General features: G+C 40.2%; 1 protein-coding gene across 5 annotated transcripts in view; it reads right to left on the bottom strand.

Moving 5' to 3' along the window:
- FHOD3 (formin homology 2 domain containing 3) overlaps positions 1–27702 on the bottom strand; it is a 373735-nt gene that overhangs the window by 327413 nt on the left and 18620 nt on the right. For all 5 annotated transcript variants that reach the window (XM_030499299.2, XM_030499287.2, XM_030499280.2 and 2 more), the window contains exons 2-3: positions 13737–13843; positions 942–1006 (exon numbers count right to left, since the gene is read on the bottom strand). In XM_030499299.2, the coding sequence (XP_030355159.1) occupies positions 942–1006; positions 13737–13843 (172 nt within the window). The remainder of the gene's footprint in view (positions 1–941; positions 1007–13736; positions 13844–27702) is intronic.

Raw genomic sequence — 27702 nt, forward strand, 5'->3', positions numbered from 1 at the left:
AAAGGCCATTTCATAACATGTCCTGGGGGCAGAGGATAGAATTTTAGTTGTATTTAAAGACTGAATCTTTCAACAGCAGTAGTACTGTAGAAATAATACAGAACTATGACTTTCTCCCCCTCCTTTTAAGGAAAATATCTATATTTCAATGCTTCAGCTATGATCTTTTGAAGCAACAACAAGCTAAACATACTAGGGTGCTGAATCTATTATGGAGAAGTTGAAAACAAAACAGGCGACTGTGGCACAGACATATAGGATTATTTTTAATTTTTTTTTAAACCAGCTACTCATAACATCTATCATAGTATCACCAGAACTTGAGCATTACCTTTACCACTAATACTCAGTGAAACGTTCTGCTCTGCAGAATGCTGGAAAACATATTAACAACATCACAGCACATCAGCCTCCATTTATGCAACCTTAAAGCTGTTGTGACACTCAGATTATGACTTTCATTAGACTTTTCCTCGTGACAGCATTGTTTTAACCAGAGGTTTTAAGACACTGACACTGTGATAATGACAAATATATGGCCAAGATCTGCAAGATGTGAAGCAATGAACATTATATGCTATTAAAATGCAGAAGTTAGCTGTCAGCCAACAATTCTTCAGAACCACTTCCCAATTCAGAACAGTCTTCAGGCACACACAAAGGCTGTGACAAGACAGATAATCCAAGATTCTCCAAAGCACACCCAGCCATCTCACCCCACTGTCAAATGCTATGCTTCCCTGGGCTGTTTAACATACTTTATAAAGAGTAACGTAACTAATACCACCTAATTTTAACATGCAACAAACAGAATAAATCAATTTATTGGCCATTATCCTCAACTTGGAACACAGCAAGTCTGATTCATACTCCTCAGATTTACTTCCCAGAGATTAATTCTATTTATTTGCTCTCTTTCAGGCATGTAGAGCTTCACTTACCAATGCAGGCATGAACTCTCACCGACAGCTGCGTCCTCAGAATTATACTATGCTTCTTGCCCCTCCTAAAAGAGAAGAGGAAAAAAATACATAAAGTTGTAGGGAGCAGATATAGAGGAGTTGGGAAAGAAGGAGTGAAGTTGAACCTAGGAAAAAAGGCTGGGAGGTGAGGGAAGGTATTACGAGTTATGTCATTGTTTCTCATCATCCAACTCTATTTTAATTGGCAATACATTAATTTTCTGCAAGTCAATCCTGTGTTGCCTATGACAGTAACTGGTCAGTGATCTCCCTGTCTTTATCTCAGCCAACAAGTTTTTTCATCTTATTTTCCCTCCCTTCTGAGGGCAGGGAGGGTGGGCAGTTGGCCAAGGTCAACCTATCACAATGACTCTCTAGAAATCCATGTTAGAGAAGTACCAAGTGATGACTGCACATTTTAATTTTCACAGAAATATTTTAAAGTTAGGTATAAGTTAAGCATAAAAGACAATGTAAGATCAAGCAAGACATTGCTTACTCTTTCACAAATCTGCTCCTTTACCTTAATCAGTCTTCAACTCACAAAGACAGATGCAATTTTCATGCAAAGAGGCAAAACTGAGTCGTCCTTCAGTCTGGCTCTCAGATCCATACCAGTCTTAAATGGAATGCCTCTGTCTTAGTTAGCTGCTACATTCCTCATTTGTTTTTCAGACAAATTAGTAATAGCATTTTTCAATCTGGACAAGAGCACTATTCTTGATTTCTATTGTGCTATACCTGCAAACTGACATGAGGACACAGCTAGCGCCTTGCCTCTGCACCCAAACCTGCTCACCTGATGGAAAGTGGGAGGGTAAGAAAAGCCCAAATGTCTTTTCCATTTGTACAGCAGCATATTCTTCCTCTTTTCTCTGAAATAAACATGCCATTTCTGGACAAGCAGCCTCAGGAGGCCCTACTTGAGCAGGGAGGGTGGACCAGATGACCTCCTGTGGTTCCTTCCAACCTCAGCCATTCTGTGACTATGAATTTATTGTAGGAAAACATGCAAGAAGCAAACGTGGTTTCAGAACACAGATGCAGTTTAGCATGTATGATGCAAACTCTAGATCCACTTGTATATACAACTTAGAGGCAAATTTAAAGCCAACACAACCTTCCTCAGTTATATACTTTATGACCCTGCTAAGAGACTTCAGGGCAAAACCCTTCACAGAGATACCCAGCAGAATTTTCCACTGGCTGTAACTTGATTAGACCAAACACATTATTTTCCAGAGAACAACAAAGGTTCCTCTCTACCTTGTTGTTTTCATGCCCACAGTTGTTTAGAGGAACAAAAATATTTTTCATTATTTACTGCAAAAAACAAAAACAAACAAAAAAAAAAAAACCCAACAACAAAAAAACCCCACACATGTTTTATATCCATCTCCCTGAAAAATTTGCAGGGGAAGGCAGGTCAGTGAAGCAGTGACATAAATTTTCACAAAAACATTAAAATATTGCTCCCCAAAAAACACAGACAAAAACAACACATTAAGAAACTGAAAATGTGGTTTACATAGAACTATGTACCTGCTTATAGAGGACAGGATGGCAACCTTTCTCTAGAGATTAAACAACTAAAATCTAAAAACTCAACTTTAAATCAGACCTCTTTAACAGGTCTGCTTGAGCATCAGTAGGACAAACTAGGGAAAGCATGAACCTTCTCAATATTTTTGAAGTGCAGAGCAGCAACATACTATTCCCACCAAGAGCTGCCTGCAGCCTGGATTTTAAAGTTTCCTGGAGCAGTTCCAGGTCTAGGACTGACTCCTTGCCCAACTAAACTCCTCCTGCCATTCTGGTTGAACACAGCCTTTGCCTATGCCCACATCATGCGGATTTTTAACAGCTGCCCCTTCCCACTGGAGTGCCAGGACTCCTCTGGAATATTTAATTTGCAATTGTCATAAAGAATGTTTCACAGGGTACCAAACTGAAAATATCAATCGCAGCTTCACTTATTGATATATCACCTTACACAAGAGTCATTACATTCTTACTAGGGTACGCTCTAATTCTTTGAAGACAACAAAAGATCTCTAAACCTCTCCCCCTCCATTAGTACTTGAGACAAAAGGAAGAAATCTCTCCTATGGAAACAAAAGAGGAAGAATTCAGGGATTAGGGTCTCCATTTGGAACAAAGAAGGAACCATTTTCAATTTCCCTCTTGCCACAGCTTCCCTGCACAGCTGTGATCAAGTAAGGCCAAGCCACCAAGGTGTCAATGTGCCACATCAAAAGCCAGATCCTCAGCTACTCCGAGGGTGTGAGCTTAGTTTCTCCTACACCTTCTGTCACCCACCTATAAAACTGGGACCATGGCAGCTGCCCATCTTCTGCTTCTGTTCTGTCTTGTCAAGCCCTTACATGTTGCTGTTACTTAAGCACCATACAGTCTTTGCAGGTCTACACAAGTGATTTTAAAGGGTGTATAGGCTAAAAAATAGTAGGTGTGACCACAGAAATAAATAGCTGTTTATCATTATTTTTTCAGAAGACCATCTACAGTAAAATATTTTAAGTAACTAAATTTTATCTTTTTCTCTGCCTCAAGCACTTCTCTAGAAGATCGTGTCTTCAGAAATAAGGAGATGAAACGTAGCAACAAAGGCTTCTATTTAAAAAAATAAACAACAACCAACCAACAAAAAAAACCCAACCACCCCAAAAAAACCCAAGCACGATTGTTGACTTACAGGGAGGGCTTACAAAAACCCTTGTTTTTCAAGCCTTGCCAACCTGCATCACCCATAGGTATGCCTTCCACTCTACATTCATCATATTATTTCTCTTCTCTGGCTATTTTATGACCTTGTTTTTTGCTTTTCTGAGACTACAGGATGTGGGAGGAAGAAGAGGGAGGCTTAAAACTTTCAGATAAGCATCAGCTAGACAACTTCTATAGCACTGGAACAGCAGAAAAAGCAACATTATAATGGCTCTACCTGTAATTTGGGGTAAATTGGCCAGTCCTGGCATTACATTTACTGGAAGAATCCTACTAAGGGTCAAGCAAGTTAGATGCAACACAGGTCAGAACTTTACAATTTGCTCTCACTGCAGTTGAGTAGCTTTGCTTTTATGATCCTTTCATGATTATACCAAAATTCTATTCACTGATTAGCAACTAACATGAAGCTTATTTTTAATATTATTCCTGTTGCTGCCTACAACGCTTTATATTAGTGTGTAGGCTCTCCAAATCAAAGGCTTACTGAAGCTTTTGAGATAGACAAAGGAAACTTGGTCCTTTTTCCTGAAAGCATCACTAACCAGCAGTAAATAGCAAAGGCAGGGGATAGAGAATAAGAAGAGACTATACTTGCTGTAACAATTACACATATAAACTAGTACCATAATGTATGTAATACTTCCTTTACTGTTAAAAGATTTCAACCGCTGCACATGGAAGGTTTACCTAAAACAGGACAGTGGCATAGTAGCCTGCTACTTTAGGACAGTGACCATGAATTCCCTCAGTGAGAAGTTGTACTTACTAGTATGTGCCATTTCTAATTGAAAACAATTTTCTTACAGAAATGTTCTTGACATACCTTTTTCATTTATAACTGTAGTAATACTTGCACTGAGCAAGCATGAAGGATAACCGTTTGGGATCTTTCAGTCAGAACTAAACCTGTTTGTGTTCCCTTTCACCCCACCCTTGCCTAGGTAAGAAGTATGAAGAAAGAGTGGCTGATGTTTTCTTTTTTCCTCTCCCAAGATTTAGCTTAGAAAACCAGTTAAGCCAGTAACATAACGCTCATCTCTTCCAGTTTTACAGGTTATTGATTAGGAGCAGGCAGACTAATTTCTAATTCCTAGTACCACAGAGCGAGCATTAAGGACAGAGCTAGCCCTGGCATGTATTCAGGAAAGCAGAAAAACATATGGAATATGTAAAAAGCTAATGTCCCTGTAGAGAGATGGGGAAGGAAAAAGCCCAGTGTTCTGCAACCTGTAAATCCACAGATGGATCCCCAAAAGCCAGATATTATATCCAATACTTGACTTTCTAGGTGCTGGTGTGGGATATATAGAAGAGGACCTTATTCCAAACCTTTAGCACACGCAAAGGTATGTTTTAAAGCCTCCCTGAGATGTGGCCATTATGCTGAAATTCAACTATATGAACCACTGGCCATCCTTGCCCCTCACTACCCATAATTCCTATTTGCAATCTATCACAAACCCATCTTATTTCCAAATTCAATACTCAGCTTTAATTTGTCAATGACTTAAACCCCAGAGATATCAATAGGTACTTCAAACTTCAAAAAAAAAAAAAAAAAAAAAAAAAGAAAACCAAAAAAAAACAAAAAAACAACCCCACAGTCGTGTATCACTTCTGGTTTAATTTCAGTTTGAAAATATCTATAATTTTATAGATTATATATAATCAGAATTATATAGGGTATTCCATTATTGCAATGACTGGAAAGAACAGTATTGATGACATTTTGGTAGATACTTCCAGTTAATAATAAGCTCTTGACAACTTACCCTATTACAATTCTGCATCTACGTCTGCCTGATGCAACAGCCTAGCCATTATGAAAACTTAACACAGATGCTGCTCTTCATGGAAAGCTTTCAAAGCACACATGCTTAACACATGCTGCACATTTTGTTACAGCCTCTCATAGCACTCAGATTTCTTGGTGGACCATCAAGCTTCTCCAATAATCACATGTGTGTTTTTCCAAAAGGAGTAGCTCGGTGAGCATCCAACAGCAATCCCTAAGTTCAAGAAGGAGTCACTGACTCCCACAAGAGAAGCCTGGACATCGGATGCCACCAGAAGCAAATGTGTGGCAACATACGCACTCTGAAATGCATTACTTTTGCAAGTGGCTTTCACACTTTCATTTCAGCACCTGTGCATTTCCATCTTCACTTGCACACACCCTTCACGGAAAATGCTTCTACAATGGTGTATTGCCTCACAGTCAGTTGCTTCATAGTTTAAGGTGCTCCACATCAGCAGTGAAAAACAAAATATTCCTTGTTGAATGCACAGAAATGGAATTTTTGCCAGAGTTCAAGCACTTGAGTCTATCAGGTTTTCCCTGAAAGAGATCTGCAAGCCAGCACACCCACAATAAGGCAAGCGTTTCTTAACCTGCTATTAATCAGACAGCAAAAATCCAAGGCTTTGATTTCAAAGCTGTTAAGCTACAGTTTGACTGCAGTTTCAATATGATACGCTTCTCCATTCAACTGCAGCTTCAAGACATGAAAAAAAAATCTGACACTTAAAATATGTTGTATGAAAGCCAACTCTTTTGAGAGCGAGCGAGCGCACATACGTGCATGAAGAGAGGCATTAAGAATCTCTCTGAAAGTCATCTGAAAATCCTACCCAAACAAATAACCGTTTTGAAGTTCATCACAGACCATCATCCAACAATCCAACTGTCATATTCAAGCTCATGTTATCCTCATTGAATAATGGAAACAAAAGAGCTCAGGAAATAATATTAAAAAAAAAAAAAAAAGCCCTTTAAATGCTAATATTCATCTCCAATACACTGGGTAACAGCACTTAGTAACACATTCTGGTACATGACAGGCAGTTGGAGGCAAACACATACACTCATCTTCAAATGAAGTCAGTGAACTATCCTTTCTTACCTCAGTTTTTCCATCTAAAAACTTTGTGTGAAGTCAGAGTGTGTCTGCGTCCTGTACTGGCAATACACTTGCAATTCACCTAATTATTTAACACAGTGGTTTTACTCAGAGCATTCCTGGACCATAACACATTTACTAAAGTAACAATCACTTGACAGTAGAAACTAAAAACAAGTAAACAGACACTATTCAGTTGCCTGTTCACTCTTCATTAAAAAATAAAAATAATTAAAGTTTGTCTTAATCCAGGTAGAAATAATCCCAATATTCCCTAACCAAAAACTGGGCAGGCAAAATCTTGCAGATTATTAGTGTAAGCAACAGCATGCAAAGGAACAAAGTACGCTGAGACTTGTACATGTTTTTTCTCCTGCGGATTATTTCAATACCATGTTCTGTGTTTGCCAGCATGAATTTAACAATTAACATACTGATGGGGCCTTGAGCAACATGGTCTAGCGGGAGGTGTCCCTGCCCATAAAATGGGGGCTTGGAACTAGATGGGGGTTGGAACTAGATGATCTTTAAGGTCCTTTTCAACCCAAACCATTCTATAATTCCCTACCAACAACCTATATATCACACAGAAAGTTACATGTGAATGCCGATGAGAGGAAGAGCACCCTGGCCCATGTAACTGTGCAAATAAGGATTATATACAGACTGTCACTATGAGGTGCTGGGTTTTTACATTCACCTACTCTACCCAAACACAACATTTACTAGACAGGGTTTTCACCCTTTCTTCCTTTTTTTATATGGAAAAAAAATAGGATGGAAGAGGAAGTGGGAAAAAATTAGAAACTCAAAGGGGTCAAGTGAAACATTCAAGGGATTCAGCAAGTATGTGTTCTTATAAGCCACAGTAATAGTGCCTAATTACTTATTACTAATGTATCCTGGGTACACGTTGGTAAAGGTCTGGGTGGAGTCTTCTATGCACCTCACCACAAGGCAATGACTTTTGCCAAAAGACAATGAATCACTTTCACAGACTGTGAAATGCAGCACATTAAATGGTGGAACATTTGTTCCATTTGTCCTTTTTAGCAGTTCCTGTACAAGCAAACCTCAGAAGCTGGAAAATGAGCATCCCTTTTCCCCACCCCCTTCCCCTATTTTCTGACTCATCATGCTGGTTATTTCTCTGCTGCTAATGGTTCAATTTCCACACATTAAAACAATTCCACACATTAAAACAATAAACTTCTAACAGCTCCTAAAATATTTGAGCTGACTTCCACCTTCACAGTCAGCAAATGACCATTTTTCAATAGCAGGCAGTGTTCAAGCCCAGGTTGAATGGGGCCTTGAGCAACCTGGTCAAGTGTGAGGCATCCCTGCCCATGGCAAGGGGTTGGAACTAGATGATCTTAATGTCCTTTCCAACCAAAACCATTCTGTGATTCTATGATTCATCAACAGAGCTGTGTCCTTTTCCACCCCAAAAGCTCAACTCACATAAAATTGTTTTCAGCAGGAAGTTTATCCTGTCATTTTGTGAAGCACCAATAGCATGATCAGTTAAGTCTCCATCTTACATTTTCGCATTAAGAAAATACTTTATGAGCTGGCAAATGATGAAGAAATTTGCATTGGAAGTGCTCTATTAACAATAACACTGCTTCTGGGTAAAACGCAAAACCAGAAGATTCATTTCCTCACTTCTTGTCAATCTCACATCACATACTTCAGAGATGACACATCAGTCGACCAATGCTTTCCAGTTTCAGGTTATATATTTCCTGCTGCTGTCAGTAGCTCTCAGACTTGGGCTGTACATTCCTTCCAGGAATCTTTACAGTGGATAACTTCTGGTCATGTGGTTTTGCTATCACCTGCACATTGAAAACCTCTTTGCACTTGGAAAAACAGATGCCTTGAAATACCAGGATTTCAGCTGGATCACTTGATTCTTCCACCTCTTCAGGCAAAGGGTCTCTCTGGTGCTCCTAATGACATCATGGGTCCCACAGTTTCGGTTCCAGAGAATAAAGTACCAGACCAATTTCATTAGAAGTTCCATAGTTGCAGAGCAGAAGGAAACTGCACCTGCATAATCGTTTTCATTCTCACAAAGGCCCCTGATAACTAACATAACTCTGACTTATAGTACCAAAAGAGAACTCAAATTTTTTCCTAACTAAAATAAGCAAAAAAAACCTGATTGTGAAAAAAAATGGTTTTAATAAATTTTCGTGAACTTTCCTTTCTGCTTGAAATTGTTCTCTAATACTTTAAGGGGAAAAAAAAAAAAAAAATGATAACCTGAAGAAGAAATTACCCAAAGCGACACAGAACACATTTCAAAGCAATTGGCTCAACTGGGCAATTATGCTCTTTCTCAGGGTGCAAACGGTTTAACTAGATTCAGCAAGAACTATTTTAAAACTGCCCTGCTTTGCGGTAGAACATGCGTGCACACATGTAAGTACATAAAAACAAATTCTACTTTCATTGATCAACATACTTTTTTGGGTCTCTTTCTGATTTCTGGACGTTTTCCACTAGCGTATTTCGCAAGGGGTCCTTCCTCTATAACTCGATATACAAGTTCTTAACTGCCCTCAGACCAGTTATTTCTCCATATTAATTCCATTTAGGAAGTGGGCTCTGTATTTAGTGCTGGGCCATCAATGCTTTTGCTAGCAAGTTCAATTACTGAGCAGTAAACATGAAATAAACCACTATTTTGCTGTACTGCCATGGTCTTAACCCTGGCAGAAGTCACTAGTTTCCACTGCGTCAGTACCGCAGATGCCAGGCTAGTCACAGACTTGCAGTGGTTTAAGCTGTTAGTTCACAACTGAAGGTTAAATTAGAGACACTTATTTTTATCAGAAGCAGATTATTAGTTTAGTCAGTAGTAATACAAACACACACACCCCACACACAGACAGATGAATTGCCATGGGATAAACAGAGTATGAGCTTGCTTATACAAAGCTCCCTTGCATTAACCACAGGGAAGGAGTGTGATCATGACTAGTTGCTGTGGAATAGGAAGTGCAGCAAGTTCACAGCTTTTACTAATTACACAGCACAAACTCACTCAGCTGCCCACATGCTCCAGGCAATTACTCTGCAATACTACACTGGTTTTCAAACTGCACTGGCAGATGGTGGGTGTACACAGCGCTGCTGTAGTTCAAGGTTTGGATCCTCAAATCAATGGGTTTACTCGCAACAAGAGTCAAGTTCAGAGCAGTTCTACAGCACGTTCTGACTGCCCTACCTGAAGCCCTACAGATGATCTGTTTATGGAGAGGGGAAGGGAAAAGCACTCTTATTGCATTCATTTGCCTGTGGTAATCACTAAAATTCAAAAATAGCAAATCTTCAGATGTTTCCACAGATATGCTGGTATGGATGTAGATTTTTCCCTTGACAACAGAGAGCTGTGAGTAAGTTCTGGGGCAAAGTGGGGGAGAGACACAGCTGTTTTGATATTGACAATGACGAGCTATAAAATCATGAGTCAAGCTCTCAAAGAAAGAAGAATACAAAGATCCCTGCCAGACTCTATTGCTGTCCACTCTGATTGAACCCAGAATGAACAGCAGCACCAAGAGGGAAAAGGTCTGGAATCCAACTTAAACTGGACTCACACAGCCAAAATGGCTTGGGACGGGGTGTCTAGAAGGAATGCAAAGACATGAGAGCTGAAGTGATTTGTCAGAAGTACTTTAAAACAATCTTTCTGCTAAACAGAAGTCTTGAAAACATACTCCCCAAAGAAATCTCCATTGCTTGCAACATGTTGTCTGAAGAAACTTTTGTGTTCTGAGGTTTAGGACTGTATCACCTTGTGGGCCTTTTACGACATGCCCATAAGAACAACTTGGACAATTCTATGGAACTTAAATACATAAACTTCTTGACAATTCTTTCTTGCTCCATAAAATCACAAGTGAAAAAAAAAAAGGAAAAGAGCATTACCTGTCACAGGCACCTTAACAAAACAGCCATCCCACCTAAACTACCTCCACATTACCTCCTTACACAATTAAGCATCCAGAGTAACTTGTGTTGGGAGCAAGGAAAAAAATAATAATAAACAAACACAAAACCAAGGAAACAAGCCATGAATACATGATAGAATTGAAAAGAAAGGCAACTCTCCTATATGCTTTTACTGACCCATTTCCTGGTCGTGACACCTTCTGCAGGGCCAGCCTCATTGCTCAGCCAGCTGTTCATCCTGTCGTCATCCCCCCCCTAAAAAAAACCCATATAAAAATGATCCTGTTCTCCAGAGTCCCACAGCTATTCCCAAAGGTGCAAATGGCAGCAGCAAGACTTGCAGACACAGAAGAGTCCCATCCCTGTCCATGTTTTGCTCAGAGTTAGCTCTAGAGGCTGAGTGGGCATGTGCATTGGGTTTCCCCTTCCCTAAATGGAAGTTTAGATACTGCTGGAGTAATAGCAACTGCCAAAAGCCTCTTTTCATCATATTCAGTAACAAAAGAGGATTCATTTAAAATTGTATACAAGTGCATGTGTTTCTTATACCTGTTATTTACAGATACGCATCATAAACCTTCAGCCTAACTGCCACCATCCTCTTCTTTCCTCTTGAAGAAAAATCGTTATAGTTTTTCACTATGCTCATCCGATCCTTCCAAGAGAAAACAGGTACCTGCAGCCTCTCGCATACATAAAAAGTTGTAAAATTGCGTTTCATGCATGGTTTATTTATAAGTCTCCTTTCAGCAGTGTGATTAAAAAACAACCAACCAATCTTCATCCATCATTCTGCCTGGGCAAACAGGAACATTTGGCAAAAAGATGCTGAAAATAGCCAGATTGCAGGACATTCTCATCACTCTTAATAGGAGTTTCCACAATTCAGGATCAAAAGTTTCATGAATATCCAGCTACTAAATCCTTCATTCAGAGTTCAGCAAACTTCAGTGACCCTGATGAGCACAGCAGCCTCAGCGTAGCGAAAAGGCAGGTCTTGAGGTAGCCTAATCTTAGAAAATTAAAAGCTTTGAAGATTAAGAGCAGGACCTTGAAATGACCCAGAGAGAAAAAAGGGAAAGACTAAGTGGTTTCTGTGGCCAGCCCCTCCCAGACAGCAAGCTGCTGCTAAGCCCCAGTGTTTGCAGCCAGCAGCTCCATCTTAGGAGAACAGGAGCACTCCAGCTAAGCAGCTTGGTCTCTGCCAGGGAAAGGATCAGAGCTGCAGGGCCCAAAAATGTAGTTTAGTTTGCTAGAAACGTGGGATGAAGACATTACTGGCTGCATTTGCTATCCTATGTCTAGAATACTCCTTTTTTCTGGATACCATCACATGAGTTGCATTTACCCCAAAGTGACAAGGTTACCAAGTCATACGGGGAAGCTACCACACAGATTTCTAAAGTTCTGGTTGTTCTTTATCATCTTCCTATTCTCTTGCAACAAATTCCACAATTAAGAGGAGGCCTGCACACACACACGAAGTACACAAAAACATAACATGATTTTGCTTCTCAAAACAACACAGAAGAGATACAATTCCAAAGCAGCATGGTTAGTTCCACATGCTTTGTTTGGTTGTTTTATTTTTTCCCCTAGGATAGCCACCACAGAGAAAACTAGAATCATGTTTCAGGAACAATTCATATAATTGATTTGATGTGCCCAAAGGAAGCAGAAAATAAAACAAGGTGGAAGGTAGCTTGCCATTTTCAAGCGCAGAGTCTGTCAGGCAAAGCAACAACCGATCTCTCACTTGCCAAATTGCTCATCAATGCCATTGTGGGGGATCAGAAGCAATGAAGTTAAAACTACTAGAATTATCAAGGAGATATCGGTGCATGCTACTACAAAAAAAACTATCAGAAGAAAGTTTTTCCTTCATCTTACTGCTTTCGACTAGTTATAAAGTTAGCTGGAAATAAGAACTTGCTGTTTTTTGCAACAACTTTTATCACCTCTACATAAAACTGAAGACTAGATCAACTTCTTCACTCAATGCTTCTATGGCATAGGAAGGGAGGCTCAGTTCAGCTGTATTGACTACTATGTCTGTTGAAGAACTCTCTCCTAAATAATTTCATTTCTAACAGAACTGTTTCTTTATCTGCCAATACTTGCAAAACATGCCCAAAACTTGTATGTATGAGGACGTACACAAATGTACACGTAGATATCTATAACATTATTTAAAATTCTCCTCTACATGAAATAATATTCAGAGGCACAGTTCAAATTTGTAAGAAGTATTCATCAAACAAAAACAAGACAGCTATCACAAAAAGCGGAGAAACCAGTATAAGCAAAAGGGCTGCATCTCTTAGCATTAATGAGCCCTGACCAACTCACAACACAGTTAATTTCCTTCTGGCACAGCTGTGTTACTCACATGCATGAAGTCCATGCCAAAATACACCCATAAAATTAATTATGACTATCCAGTCCAATATAGCAACCAGGAAGGAAAAATTGCTCTAGACTGTCTGTTCATTTTCTATCTTAAATATGACAATCACCTAAAAGGCCCAGGAAAAGAAACACACACACAAAAAAAAAAAAAAAAAACAAAACACACCCAACAAAATCAAAACTATTCTAAAAAGCAAATTTTATACATGCATGCACACAGACACACATTGATGCTAACTTTTGTTTTCACTTTCACTTCTCAGAGTGAAACACACCCTGACTGGCTAAATCAATTCTGGGACTAAAAAATTGATACAGGTCTTTTCTCCAAGAATATAAGAGGAGAGGACTTAAATCCCAACGCACAAAGAAATTGAGTTTATAACTTCAGGAACAACACTCCAATATCATCTTCTAGACCAACAGTTATGTAAGAAAGATCTCAAAGTTTTCAGAACCAACCACCCTCATTTATCAAGTTCCAAAGAACTATAAAAACATGTTAGACTAGTTAAGACATTCATCTGGACAGACTTCTTACTGTATGCCATCTTCTTTTAGAGCAAACATAAGAGTGAACGTAGATAGAAATCACAAAATTTTTAATCACAAAAAAGGGGGAGATGTATGTGCATACAGAGGAAAAAATTTTATCTTTTCTGTTTCTGTGATGACCTGAACATACCAAGTTAACCACACACTCCTGAAACCTCAATGCTTATTTATCTAAATTTAGTAAACATTTACTTACCCAGCATCCTCCTGGAAGCCTTCCAGTTCATCTCGTTGTTCTGCTAGTGTGGATTCCAGGTCCAGATAGGTACCGTTGTGAGACAGCTGCAGGGTGCAGTCATCAAGCTGTAGGACAAGATTCAGATCATTAGACTACAGCAGTCATTCTCTCTAACATACCTCTAACATTGCCTTCCCATTTTCCAGGTCCCCAGACAAGATGTCCCAAAACCAAACCATACGTTGGGAGTCCATGTTCACTAGATCTTGCTTGGTCACAACAGCATCAACACAACCAACAGACACAGAGAAATTTATTTATTTCAACATACAGAAGGAGATTAGAGGGGCTTATCACTGTTCCTTTAGAATCCTATAAGGAAAGAGAAGTTAATTTAAACATGGTATTTAGGATATGAATGACTGTACTCTGTTCTTACAGTATATTTAAGTAGAGTTTCTGGGCCTCTGCATGGAGGTGGAAGGAAGAAGCTGCTGTTCCATGTGCTAATGAACATCCCCAACAAGGAAGGATACAGCTAAGGGACAGTGCAAGGTGTGCCAGTCAAGAGATGAGGTACTGCAGCAATGGGGAATGCAGTCAACCAAAACTCAGATTTTCTCATATTCAGGCAAGGCACTAACCAGCCTCAGACATTGCAGGGAAGACCTTCCTAGGCACCAGGGGAAGGACTGGAGACCGCTACCAACTTCCTACAAAGGTACTGAGTAACCAAGGACTAGACCTGAAAGAAGGAACCTGCCTGCAGTGACGCTGAAGCAGGAGAGAGCAATTAAATAAACCCTCTTTATTTCCATCCTGTCTTCCCATATCTTTTGAGTGTTCCATTAATTGTTCCAGTTGTTGTTAAAAAAAGCCAGGTATGATCAAAGTTAGACAAGAATTAATGGGGAGCTAGTCACAGGAGAAGGCCTAGGAAGATCCACTCCAAAGCTCATTGCACAGGAATACAGAATAATTACTGGATCAAGAGGGGTAACTGAAGAAGCCTGAGGGAAGAGCTTGAAAGTAACATGAGCTCCTCTCTCGCCATCAGATAACCCCGTGTCAAATCTCAAGGTATGAGATAAAAAAGCCTTCCCAGGGCAAGGAAGTAAGAATACATTTACCAAAGGGAGGGTGAAAGTCCTGCCTCGCCACCACTGAGGTAAGCGACCATCTGCTTATAGAACCCATCCCAGAAGCAAAGAAACTGCCATCACTGAGCGCACTGAACAGGCTGCTCTCGACCTTTGTGTGTCAACACAGCATTAGGTGTCCTTTTGTAACTGGTTCCAAGTTCACAAATACTGTAAGCCCCAGATGTGTTGTGCTACTACATTCAAAATCCAGTATGGTAGCCAAGCAGTCTCAGACTGACCTGCCAAACAGAAGATATTTCATTTTTCTGGATTTGGCAAAACAAATTGACAGGTCTTTCACATGCTTCCATCTACCAAAAGGCAACTGTGGTATAAATGGCACATTCCTGCTGCAAAGGCCATTTTGGGAGTAGGATATCTAACACTTACTTCATACCAATCTTCTGCCACAGTTGGTAGCCAGCAACTCTCTGAAGCAAGGGCCTGAAACAGCCAACGACTCAAGGAAAGGAAATTACAAACCTTTATCACATCCATAGATTTTTCTTTCTGCTCTTTTTAACACTAGGAAAGAAAATCAATTGAGAATCCATCTTTGATGAATTACTTCTTTTAACTTCCCATCAAATTTATGGTTCCCAATAGCTGTTCCGGAAAGCATGATAAGCAGCCACACTTCTTATCTGGCAGTCAATACCAAAACTTAGTCACCCAGTTTCCTGTCACTGATTTATATATGCAAGAAAAAAACACAAATAGTCTTCGATTATTCTGGATTAGCTACACTGGAAATACTGCAGTAGAGCCCATTTGTAATTAGCAAGTGATAGAGTGTGACTTTTGGTTAGTCCACACCACTGTGTTTTGCACTGCTTGCAATCTGAAAGAAGACTTCATTCTCCAGAGAAAGGGAAAGGGTAGAGGGAGAAAGTCAAGTTGTATTTCAATAGTGTTCCATTTCTTTCTTTCCTTCCCACCCCCTCTCACCCCGGGGAAAGAGTAAGTCATCAAATAAGGCAACATAAGTTTTTACTCTGACTCCTGGGAATTAAAGAAAGCAAAGAACCTCCAAGCACAGCCCTCTGCCACTAAGAATAACAGCAGTATTACTACTCTGTATCTTTCTAGTTACAAAGGATATTATTAACCTATGCTAATTCAAAATACACTCTTTAGACAAGAAAGACTAAATACTACTCTGGGAAACTTTTTCCCAGTAGCCCAGGGTATCTAATGAAATGCTAATTTATTCAAAGTAATGCCAAAAGGCAAACTCCAATTAGATAAATGTTCTGCTGTCACTATGGAGATTAGGAGATTTGCCCACAATTTCCAATTATACTGCATAATTAGGGAAAAGGAACTGTGCTTTACTAATATCTTATGACTTTCGTATATAAAAAGCACAAGAATAGGAAGAACTTCATGTACAAAATAAGGAATAGTACATTCCACCTATGTTCATCTCATTTCCATAGTTTCAGCTGAGCATAGTATTCATTCAGTCTTTAAAGCACTACATATTGTACGCTGTATCCATTAATAGGAGTTTAGGGTAATGGGAGAAACACAGTATTTTTTATTTCCATTACTTAACACTAAGTTTTGCCAGAATGATTTTTTTCTTCTCGTGCATGTGTACACACAGAGATGGAAGGGACCAAAACAACACTTTTTAAAGGAACACAAGTAGTAAGGCAATGAACTCCAAAATCCTCCTTATATAGGATCACTTCGCTACTTTGCCTCCAAGCTTCACTTGCATGCATGTTTTACAGGCAGAATACAAGACAAGAAGCCACCGTGTGAATTATTTTTAATTAGTAAATTGCCTGCCTTTTTCAACACAAAGGATGGCTGATGTTCACTCATTAGTGCTTATTAGTAACAATTGGAGGTGTTGGTCTCTCCCCTCTGGGCAACATTAATGCCATGTTTATCTTCCACGCATCACTTCACCCATCTCTGGAGACTCTCAAAAATGGCCCCATCTAGTTCATTCATGACACACTCTTCCCGGTGACTATAATTCACATTAAAATACTTACTAACGCTATTTTCTCTTAGTACAATCAAAAGGCAGAATCCATAAAGACAGTCTTTCAAAGAACAGTTAACTGAGCTGTTTTCCATAATCACAAATGAGACTGCTATTCAATTTTTCAGAAATTAATTCTACTTATTTCACTTTGTTCTTCACAATTCTGTTTAACTCTTCAGTATTCCAGCTGTTGAGGTAGGCCCTTGGGAGGGAAGGAACAGCTTTGTCTGAGAAGTCAGAGCCAAACAAGTGCAGATAAATGCCAGAACTTCAGGACATCATCATCTACTGTCTGTAACCACAATGTACTTCTCTCTTACTGATTCCCACTTTGTTCACTTCCCAAACATCTTCAGGAAACAAGACAAGTCACACACCATTGCGCAGGTGTTCAGAGCAGAACCACGCTATGGTTTCGATGTATGTGATCATATCACTACTGACCAAATCAAAATGTATGTGTCCACGTCAGGGGGACAGGGTGTCACAGAACCATAGAATACCAGATTGGAAAGCTCTTCAAGGATCATCTGGTCCAACCTTTCTACGCAAGCAGGGCCTAGACTAGATGGCCCAGCACCCTGTCCAGCCGAATCTCAAGTGTCCAACATTGAGGAATCCACCACTTCCCTGGGGAGATTATTCCAATAGCTAATTGTTCTCATTATGAAAAATTTTCTTCTAGTGCCAACTGGAATCTCCCCAGATTCAAGGTTACATTCACAATTTTTATTTTGTGTACAATAAACATTCATCTGAGAAGTTGAGCACAATTAGTCTGACTAAACAGTTAAAATATCAGAACATTTAAAAGCATAGCTTCCTACTCTCTCATCCTTTGCTATTTAACCTGTTACAGAGTGAAACCATACCACACAAGAGGAGAAGGGTGTCCTGGTTTCAATTATAACCAGAAATGGGCAGAGCAAGGTCAGAGCTGCAGAGCTCGATCTTTGCCCCACCTCGGGGGTCATCCCCACCTCACCAGCACCCGCAGAGCCCTCAGTGTCAACACAGCCATCTGCCACATGAACACACAGGTTGGGGAAAGTTAAGCAACCAACTCATGCAAGTGTTCCTTACAGGCTGCCAGGAAATCAAGAACATAGGGCAGAAGCTGGGTTTGTCATCTTCTTTTGCATGTAACCAAATCCAGCTAGTAGTGACTACTCCCTGAACCCGCGGGGTCAAAATAATTTGTACTACAAGGCTATCAAGCTTAGGAGGACTCAAATGGTTTGATAGTAATACACCAGTGATGACTTTTTTCTCATTGCAAGCACTGACCCACAGAAAGAGGTCACACACCCATTTCTCTTCATTAAGAAGCGCTTGTTGCTGTGCAACAGGACAGCTCATCATTTCTCTGAGTTTCGGAGCAGAACCATATCACCAAAAGGAGCAAGGAACAGCAGCGATAAAAAAGAACAGCAGCAAGAAAAGGTGACGGTCAGCCAGTTACCCGATGCCATTAAATGACCACTGCCACTTTCAGAAACTAGTTGAACAAATAGAAAGAAAAAGGGAAAAAATAAAACCCCACCCAATCTGAATTCAAGTCATTGTTTTCATCTACTGCCTTTAGCGTCCTATAATACAAGACAAATACCTAAAACCAGAGGGTGGGGGGTGCAAGGAGATAAAACACCTGCTTCCAAACACATGCAACCCACACATCCACCCACAGACTGAGTAATGCCACCCGCTCCTCCTCACACACGCTTGTGAGCACACCACATACACACGAGTCTTCTCACTCAACCAGCCCAGTGGGTAAGTAATTCAACAGAAAGGCAACACGCGCCTTACCGTGCCTATAGAAACTCCTGCAAGTCTGTCTTGTCTTCCTTCAGAAGGCTTTGCTAGATTAACACGCATCCAGAGTGGGCTTTCCATTGGCTTGGTTTAACTTCTCTGTCCCAAGGCAGCAGTAGGTTGACAGAGGTTAAGGGGGAGAAATGCCAGAGGCACCCTCCTGCCTTTTCAAAACGCACAGCAGAACCACAAGCCATTAGGAAACATTATCCTCTTCCCTATTTGCTCAAACACCACATAGTTGTATTTTTCAACAATCATGGAGAAATGCTCTTTCCTCACTCCCAATCCCCTGCCCTGAGAATCCACCCAGAAGAACATATTTGGACAACTCTCTCGTAAATGTCCAGATGGTGTTACCAAGTCAGCAGCCAGTGTGTGCAAAGATAAAGCCTGCATGATTTTCTCTTCTATTTAACTAAAGGTAGGCACCATTTAAAAAATTCAGTTTGGATAGTGATGAAGGATCACATTCATAGGATGAAGGGCCCTACATAACAAGATAGGAGGATACACTTTTTTACTGGTATAAACCACCAGAACCACTCAACTTAGCAGCCACTAGCTGGAAGCACAACCAGCTCTCACCAGATTTCCAGTAATTTGAGCTATTGCTACTAAACAGATTATTTTGCTCACTTCTCGTTTCTAAAACTACAGGGAAAGGGAATGAGAGAGGGAGAGATTAAAGTAATCCAGTATCAAGATGCAGACATAAAAATCCCTCTTCAATTCTAGCTTTTAGCATAGACTTGGAAAATCCTTATCTTACGCAAGTGTCTTAGTTCAGCTTTCATTTTAACATTGTTGGGTGGCAATTGTTCTCATTAGTGGTGGCATACTCCTTATTCACCTACAACATGCTTCACACAGTAGGGTTGATAAGAGGCAACGTTCCTTTATGCTCAGTTTTTCCTTTCTAAATACAAAGCCTTGCTTTGCTTTATGCATCACAAGCCTGACACATTTGCTCACTCCAGCTAAGCAGTTCTTAAACATGCTCCATTCTAGTTCAGCTGTTTCCAGCAATATGTCCATCCTGTTACCAAATCCAACAAATCCCAGTTTACCCTCTGCATTGCAATCTCCTCCCTTCTTTACCAAAATGGATTTCTCCTCAGGAAAAAGGAGAAAAAAATAGCTCTGCCTGCTTACCAGGCTAAATAGATTTCATATTTCTATGCAAACTGCACAAACTGATTGGTGCAAATGAATATTTAATACTGCTACATCCAAGGCCAAGCTTCATACTGAGAATGACTATGCTATCTTCAGAATGCAACATATTTTATAATGCTTTTGAAATTTTATTACAGACCAGTAGATGCAGGTTTTTTGCACTGGCACATGGCTGGCCCTTTAAAATATAACAGGATTGCTGTCACTTTTAGTTCTCCAAGGAATGAAAAATGGGGATTGTCTAATTGCACCCCACAGATAACAGCCTACCCACCACAATTATTATCTGTCTTATATAATTATCTGTCTTCAGAGCCACCACCAACTGCTCTTTTGACAAGGGCCTCAGTCTCTCCCTTCTCATGTGAGAAGGTTCTACCCAGTCTGTGCCATGGTTATACATGTTCCAGTCATCATCATTTTGGGCAACGTGATGAAGACAGACCAAAGCATGTGGCCCAGGAGTGATGCCACATGACCCATCTCAGGTAAAAGCTTGACATGAACGAGATAAAAGGAAACCAAGTAATCTGTATGTATTAGTGCCCAAAGGTAACAGTGTACACTAAAAACTGTTCTCATCTTTAAGTATGACAGCAACTCAACACGACATACAGTTAGTGTCTTGACCTAAAAGTCCTATGCTCCAAGTAGCTCCACTGCAATTGCTTGAAACAAAACTATACTCCTCCTCACCCATACCTTTCTTCTTTTAAATATAGTTTTGTAATTCAAAGTATTTTCTTAAAAATTCTTTTAAAATTGCAGTAAACCAAACACATTTATGAGGTCAGAGTTTTAAAAGTGAGGTCAGAATGTTAAAAGTAAACTCAGGCACAGGCTCTATATAGAAGGCCATTTATTGTGAAGGTGGCTGTGCCACCTTCCGTCATCCACACTCACAGAAGTCAGCAGGTTTTTGAACTCTAGCAAACTCGCTCTTACATACTCATTTACAGGCTGGAAGGAAAAAAACCCCTGATCTTCTAGATCTGTAACTTTACATTAGAAGTAGTAATTCAGCATGTACTACAGTATACCCGGATTTTGCAGCACTTCAGGAGCTATTAGCACAGCTTGTAGGAGTAGTTATAATGCTAATGCACCTCTGGTTTATTTTTAACACATTGATTGCTATTGTCAAACTACTTCACAAGCTTTTCACACTTTGCAGAGCTTACGTGCAGTTGCATTGATGGAGCCATGCGTACACACAAAGTACAGTCTGAAGGTCTGCACAATTGGGCATAAGGCCGTTGGAGCACAATTACTTTGAAAGGAACTGCTACTCTGATAGGAAAATGCTCGTATTTTGAATGTAGCCTGCACTCCTAGTCTGAAACAGCAGCTTTTATCTCTGGCCTGGTAGACGCCACAAAATACTCCTGGGGTCAGGTAATACAGTGCATGAAGTGAAACATAAATGCCACATTAGATCCTCAGGAGCCACTGGAAAAATACACTGCCAATAAAAATATTCTGCTGAAATAACAAAGACACTGAGAACAAACACAGAAATCTGTTGTATTAATATTATGGGTTTGACTTAAGAATAACATAAGGAAGTTCAGAGTTCAGAATTCTGAAACTGCTGTTTCGGGGGTCTCTGAAATCCAGGCAACACACCACTGTGAAAATGTAACGTGTAGATTCCTACCTGTTGCTATTCCTGGCCAGTTATGTCACTGACTCTCAGACCTTTTGCTTGGCAATTCCCTTTAACACAGTGCTCTGCAGGGAGCAATTCAGAGTTTACTAGCGTGTCTGTGTCCAAATATGACACCGTTTCTTCCAACAGCAGCCACACATGCATTGTTAGAAAGCATGAGTGCTCAAAATGTCGACAACCGTGGAACAAGAAAGCCAGCTAAATTCATCTAGAGATGGGGCTTACTACAATTCTTAGTATAAACTAAAAAAAGCTAACTGAAAACATTAAAATAATTGAGTTTCTGCACAAAAACCATGCAGAATAGTGGGCTGCATGGGGAACTAACACACATTCTTCCCCCCCCCATCTAATTCAATCATTTCAAGTTAAATTTGAGATGACATGCAAACCAAACAACCAACAGAACTTAGTGAAGTCAAATTTAGACAAAACTCACTCCAGCTCTTGAATTAAAGAAACCTACTGTATTTTCTAGTTGTCTCACAGTAAGCATAAGGAGCCTGAAAGATGAGAATAACCTAACCTCTGCATCCCCTCATTAACTTTCTGGCACCTAGATCCTTCTATTCCTTTCCCCATTCGTGTTCAGCTCTTCCTAACTAAGACGAAGAAAAGCTAGCTCTTCTGACCTTTGTGGTTAAGTACATCTTCAGTTGAAAAGAAAGGAGATCGACCATAAGAACAAGATCCTTTACTCGGAAGTATACACAGCTTTTTGGCTGATACACAGGGGATGCCTCAGATGACACACTCTCATCACCATTTGGCTGGAATTACTGTGAAGGTATCCAAGGAAATAATCTTCAAGAAGGAGGTACATCAAGAAAAGTGAGGAGGAGGGAATGGATTAGCATCAGTGGAGTCTATCATCTGAGGAAGCTTTTGTTCAGAACATGCATATCTGTGTGTAGGAAAAAAACAGAGTTACAATCTCAGAAATCATTCTTTTAAAGGTAAGCAGTAGTCCAGAAAAGCAAAACATAAAACTACTTTGTGACAATACTGTCTGGTTTCATTTGTACTTCTGTTGTTAAACTGAAAACTGAGAAGTACTTCATATTTAGAAAAGTTTTCTGAAGTGATGTAGCAGAATGAACCTATGACCTGCAGCCTTTTATTCTTAAAGCATGTCCCTGAGAACAAGCTTTCTATGAGTATCCTCCACCTTGCCTGAGCAGTTAAGGCACATGGGAAGTTCTAAGGATTGCACCACCACTACTCTAACTGTGTCTGGGACACTGCAGGTTGCTCACTACCATACCACAGAAGTAGAATACTGGACTACTGCAGAACCACCCACACGGTTTATAAAGGCGAGATTTAGAATTGATGAAAGTCAAAGATATAGTCAGTAAAAAAAACAGGAAGCCCATGGTAAATTGTCTTAAAATCAAAACTTGACTCAGAGGCTTCTGCTTAGTTAAAAACAAAAAATAATAAACCAAAATACTAGCACAAACACGTGTTAAGATACAGGAAAATACACATTCACACCAAGGGTTTATGTGAAATACAAAAGAAAATAAAGCATAGCAGGATTACCAAAGAGTACATCATACACTTGTCAACAGAATAATTTTTCAGACACAGCCTGAATCTTGGAGGTATAAATGAAAGATTTCATCTACTAACATTATTCTAATGACTATACTCATCAACTCTTTCTAATACTTAGACTGCTTCTTAAAGGCTTTGTGGTTTCAAAATCAAATATCAATTGGGAAGTCATTAAAAGAGCATGATTTAAAAGCTTAAGTGAATGAAACTCAATACAAGAACACTGAAAAAATGGTGAAAAATATATGGAACCCTGCAGACTCTCTTCTTAACTACTACTTCTAGATTTTTTTATAAAAGAACAAGGGATTTTCTACCCTTAAGCAGCATTTATTTGGCACTTATGCTTTTTTTCTTTTTCTTAATATCTCATTCATTTCTTCCTCCTTTGATTAGCTGCCAAGCAGTTTCAACCCCCAGATTTAAAATAGTTGTCTGGACTAGAATAGGCAAACAAAAGAGAACCTCTGCATTCATTAGTATCACATTTGAATAATACTGAAACAGAAAACCATGCTCTCCAACTGAGTTACAAATAAAATATCAGTTTGTAAGGAAAGAAACAATGCAGCATTACCAGTCACATCACCACAATATTCGTTCCTTGCTTACACTCTGATCACCCTGTTTCAAAGGGCATAGAGAGAACATAACTAGAAACAAATGAGTTTAGTAATAAATTCCTGGTCTATTTTCCTTGGCAGCAGACAGGCCCTAAATGATATCAGTGAGGACTAGGTGATGCCATGAGAGGAAAAAAAAAGAAATCAGACAGTTTGGGAAAGAGTGAAAAGATCGTGGTACTCAAGAACAAAGGAAAAAGGGGGAAAAAAAAGCTCTTAACTTTCTGCAGAACAAAGGAATATGTAAATGAAAGAAATACAAAACTGTTTAAAAGTGAGTCTTAAATACAGTACATAATGGGCCAATAAAGCTCTTAATTACGAGTTCAAAGCTTAAAGATCAAATGCAATTAAATACTTCTAGGAATAGGAAACCTAATTTCTTCTAAATTAGGTTCTAAATAAACCATGTATGTTTCAAGCATCAGTCATCCAATATCTATTATTTATATTGGCCCATTAGGGTGCTACTCAGGTATCATAGAATGGTTTGTGTTGGAAGGGACCTCAGAGATCATCCCTTCCCTGCAGTGTTTCAACTGCACCATACAGCTTGGTCTTGTTGCTTCTCACACCTTACATGACTTGTCAGCCACTCTCCTGCAGCTGTCAGCTCCTGGTGCTTCCCTGTGGTGTCCCCACCTCGGGAACCCACCCCTTCCTGGTATGCCATCATCCCGTGCTCCACTGTGGAAAAGACCTGCACCCGAGCTGATTGCCTCAGCGGTCCCTCTAAACCACCTGGTATTAGCTACTGTAGGTCGCTGCTATAGTTACCATTTCCTTCTATGCACAAAAGGACCACAATGTACTGGTACACTGCTATAAGCATTACAGCTTATATAAACCAATCCACTTGGGGCCCTTGTTTTCAGGGCTTGCTCCCAACATTTTTTAAAGACATTTGAATGACTACAATAAAACACAAATAGCAGTTTTGATAGGTAACTTGTCACCAAAGCCAACGCATTATGGAAGAACTAACCTTTAAATATCTAAGAATTAGTGAGGAAGGGAAAGACATTGTGGACATCTTTTGAAGACTAAGCTGATAAAAGCATTTTAGAGATGACTATGTCTATTGGGGGATCCAGGCCTTAGGAGCATGCTCTTAGGAGCTGGCCTAGACTACACACAGCTCTCTATTCCCAAATTAATTGGTGTAACATTTTGTACCATAGATAAGTCTTGATAACCATTTGGTTGAGTACAAGTGCTCCTCACAGCTGCCTGTAGCAATGTAATTTGGAATACCCTGTCACACACACATATGCCTTGAAGCTGTACGGTCTAGCTGGTTAGGTATTTTCCAGAACGTGCAGGAACATCATACTTTCACCTCATAAAACTAGGGACTTCCTGACCCTGGGATGGAGGAGTTCTTTGGGAAAAGAAACAAACAAAAAAGCTGCAATAAACACACTGATTTATGGTTTTGGGTTGAATGAGAATGTGGATGTAGTTTATTAAGGGAACGCAACTGCGTGTAAGGAGACACTTTTACTATTAAAGGTTGAAAAGAGTTTGAAGGTTTTCACATGGAGAAACATGCCCAATACTTGCAGTTTGGAACAAAGCTAGGAGCAAATTTAAAACAGTGGGAAGAATCACACTTCCCATAGCGGAATAAACCTTAAGGTGGTTAACCCACAGTCACACAGCAAGCTTTTGGCACATTCAGAAAGAGTGAATGTTTGCCAACACCTCAGATCAGCATTTGTCACAAGCTCATCCCTCCTCTCCAAATATGGCCTTTTGGTACTTGCTGCATTCTCAAAAGTCTAGAAAAAAAACTATATGCTTTCTTCTGACACAAGAATTAACTGTAGACTACCTTATGCTAGAAAAAACACGTTAACCAATAATAATGAATAAAATAGGTTTCCCTTCCACCAAGTCCCTTTAATCTCATTAAAAAGCATCTAGTTCAAATAAAATGTAAAACTCTCCTGTCTGATAAAAACAAGTATTTTGAGCAACTGCTAGGAAGGGGAGAGACAGGTATGTCTCTCACTTTCCGTATTTCCCCCATAATCATCTTCGCCAACTTACACAAAACAGTAGCACAGCCCTAAAAGACAGAAACAACTAAACAACACATTCAAGAACAGCCAATACTCTCTCCAGTATCAACTTTACTATGAATTACAGCTAGAACAAGTTTATTTTCAGTATGAGCTCAACCGTTATTACACTACAATGACATAATTGAGCTTTACCTCAGAGCTGTAGCTGTTCATCCTTCCAGTTTCATTCACTACGGGCAAATGTCTCACGTAGCTCACAGACTGCAGTGAGAACTAGCTACAATCGAAAACTGAAATACGAAGCACAAAGGTCTGTTTTATTCATGGTACTTTTGTTTGCTAATTAATTTGAAAGCAATTCTTGCTTGGCTCGGTTAAGCTGCCATCTTACACTACATTGTAAGAGGACAGAGACAAACCCTTATGCAAGAAAAAAATGGGCATAAAAACAATTGCAGTTTGCAAAGCATCAAGGTCTTCACTGCCATTCTAACCTCACAATGCATACACCAGTGTAACCTTATCAGCTCCACAGGGATGATGTCATCTTCTCCAGCACCATTTCAATGAAATAAGAAACAGGTCCTTTCAACATGCAAGAAGGCCCAAACCTCTTGTTTGGTTTTTATAGACTCATAGAATCATTTAGGTTGGAAAAGACCTTTAATAGAGTGCAACCATTAACCTAGCACTGCCAAGTCCACCATTAAACCATGTCCCTAAGTGCCATGACTTTTAAATACCTCCAGGGATGCGGACTCAACTACTGCCCTTGTCAGTCTGTTGCAATGCCCAACAACCTTTTTGGTAAAGAAATTTTTCCTAATATCCAGTCTAAACCTCCCCTAGCACAACTCATCCTATCAGTTGTTACTTGGTAGACAAGACCGATGCCCACATAGTTGTAAAGAGCAATAAGGTCTCCCCTCAGCCTCCTTTTCTCCACACTAAACAACCCCAGTTCCCTCAGTTGTTCCTCACAAGACTTGTTCTCCAGACCCTTCACCAGCTTCATTGCCCTTCTCTGGACCGGCTCCAGCAACTCAATATCTCTCTTGTAGTGAGCGGCCCAGAACTGAACACAGGATTCCAGCTGCAGCCTCAACAGTGCCGAGTACAGGGGGATGATCACTGCCCTGGACCTGCTGGCCACACTATTTCTGATACAGACCAGGATGCTGTTGGTCTTCTTGGCTGCCTGAGCACAAGCTGGCTCATGTTCAGCTCCGTCAACCAGCACCCGCAGGTCCTTTTCTCCCCAGGCAGCTTTCCAGCCACTCTTCCCCAAGCCTGTAGCGTTGCATGGGGTTGTTGTGGCCCCAGTGCAGGACTCAGCACTTCCCTTGTTTAATCTCATACACTGGCCTCGGCCCATCGATCCAGCCTGTCCAGATCCCTCTGTAGAGCATTCCTATCCTCAAACTTGGTGTTGTCTGCAAACGTACAAAGGGTGCACTCAATCCCCTCATCCAGATCCTTGTTAAAGTTATTAAACAGAACTGGCCCCAACACTAAGCCCTGGGGAACACCGCGCATAACCAGCCATCAACTGAATTTAACTCCATTTACCACCACTCTTTCAGCTCAGCCATCAACCAGTCTTTTTACACAGGGTTTTTTTTTTTTTCAGTGCTCAAACCATCCCCTGTTGATAAACTAGCCCTGTTCTATTTAAAAAGAAGGCAGAGGGGGAAGGATTAAGTATTAGGGATGCATTCAAAAAGCAGTCCATGAAAGAAGAAGAAGTTTTGAAATTCTCCGCAGGCACTTTGCTGTTGTAGTTGGTTATTGCATGGCCATGGCAACCCCGGGCACCCGAGGCCATCCCTGTGGCTATGGAGACCCACGCTTCTCCTGTCGGCAGTCCCTTTGGGTGACCTTTCACTTCCCAGAGCAAAAACTAAACTTCGGGGGAAAAAAAAAAAAGGCAAGAGGCAACATTCAAGCCCATCTTGGCAGTGATCCAA

The sequence above is a fragment of the Strigops habroptila genome, chromosome 1, assembly GCF_004027225.2.
Source record: "Strigops habroptila isolate Jane chromosome 1, bStrHab1.2.pri, whole genome shotgun sequence".
Classification (NCBI taxonomy): domain Eukaryota; kingdom Metazoa; phylum Chordata; class Aves; order Psittaciformes; family Psittacidae; genus Strigops; species Strigops habroptila.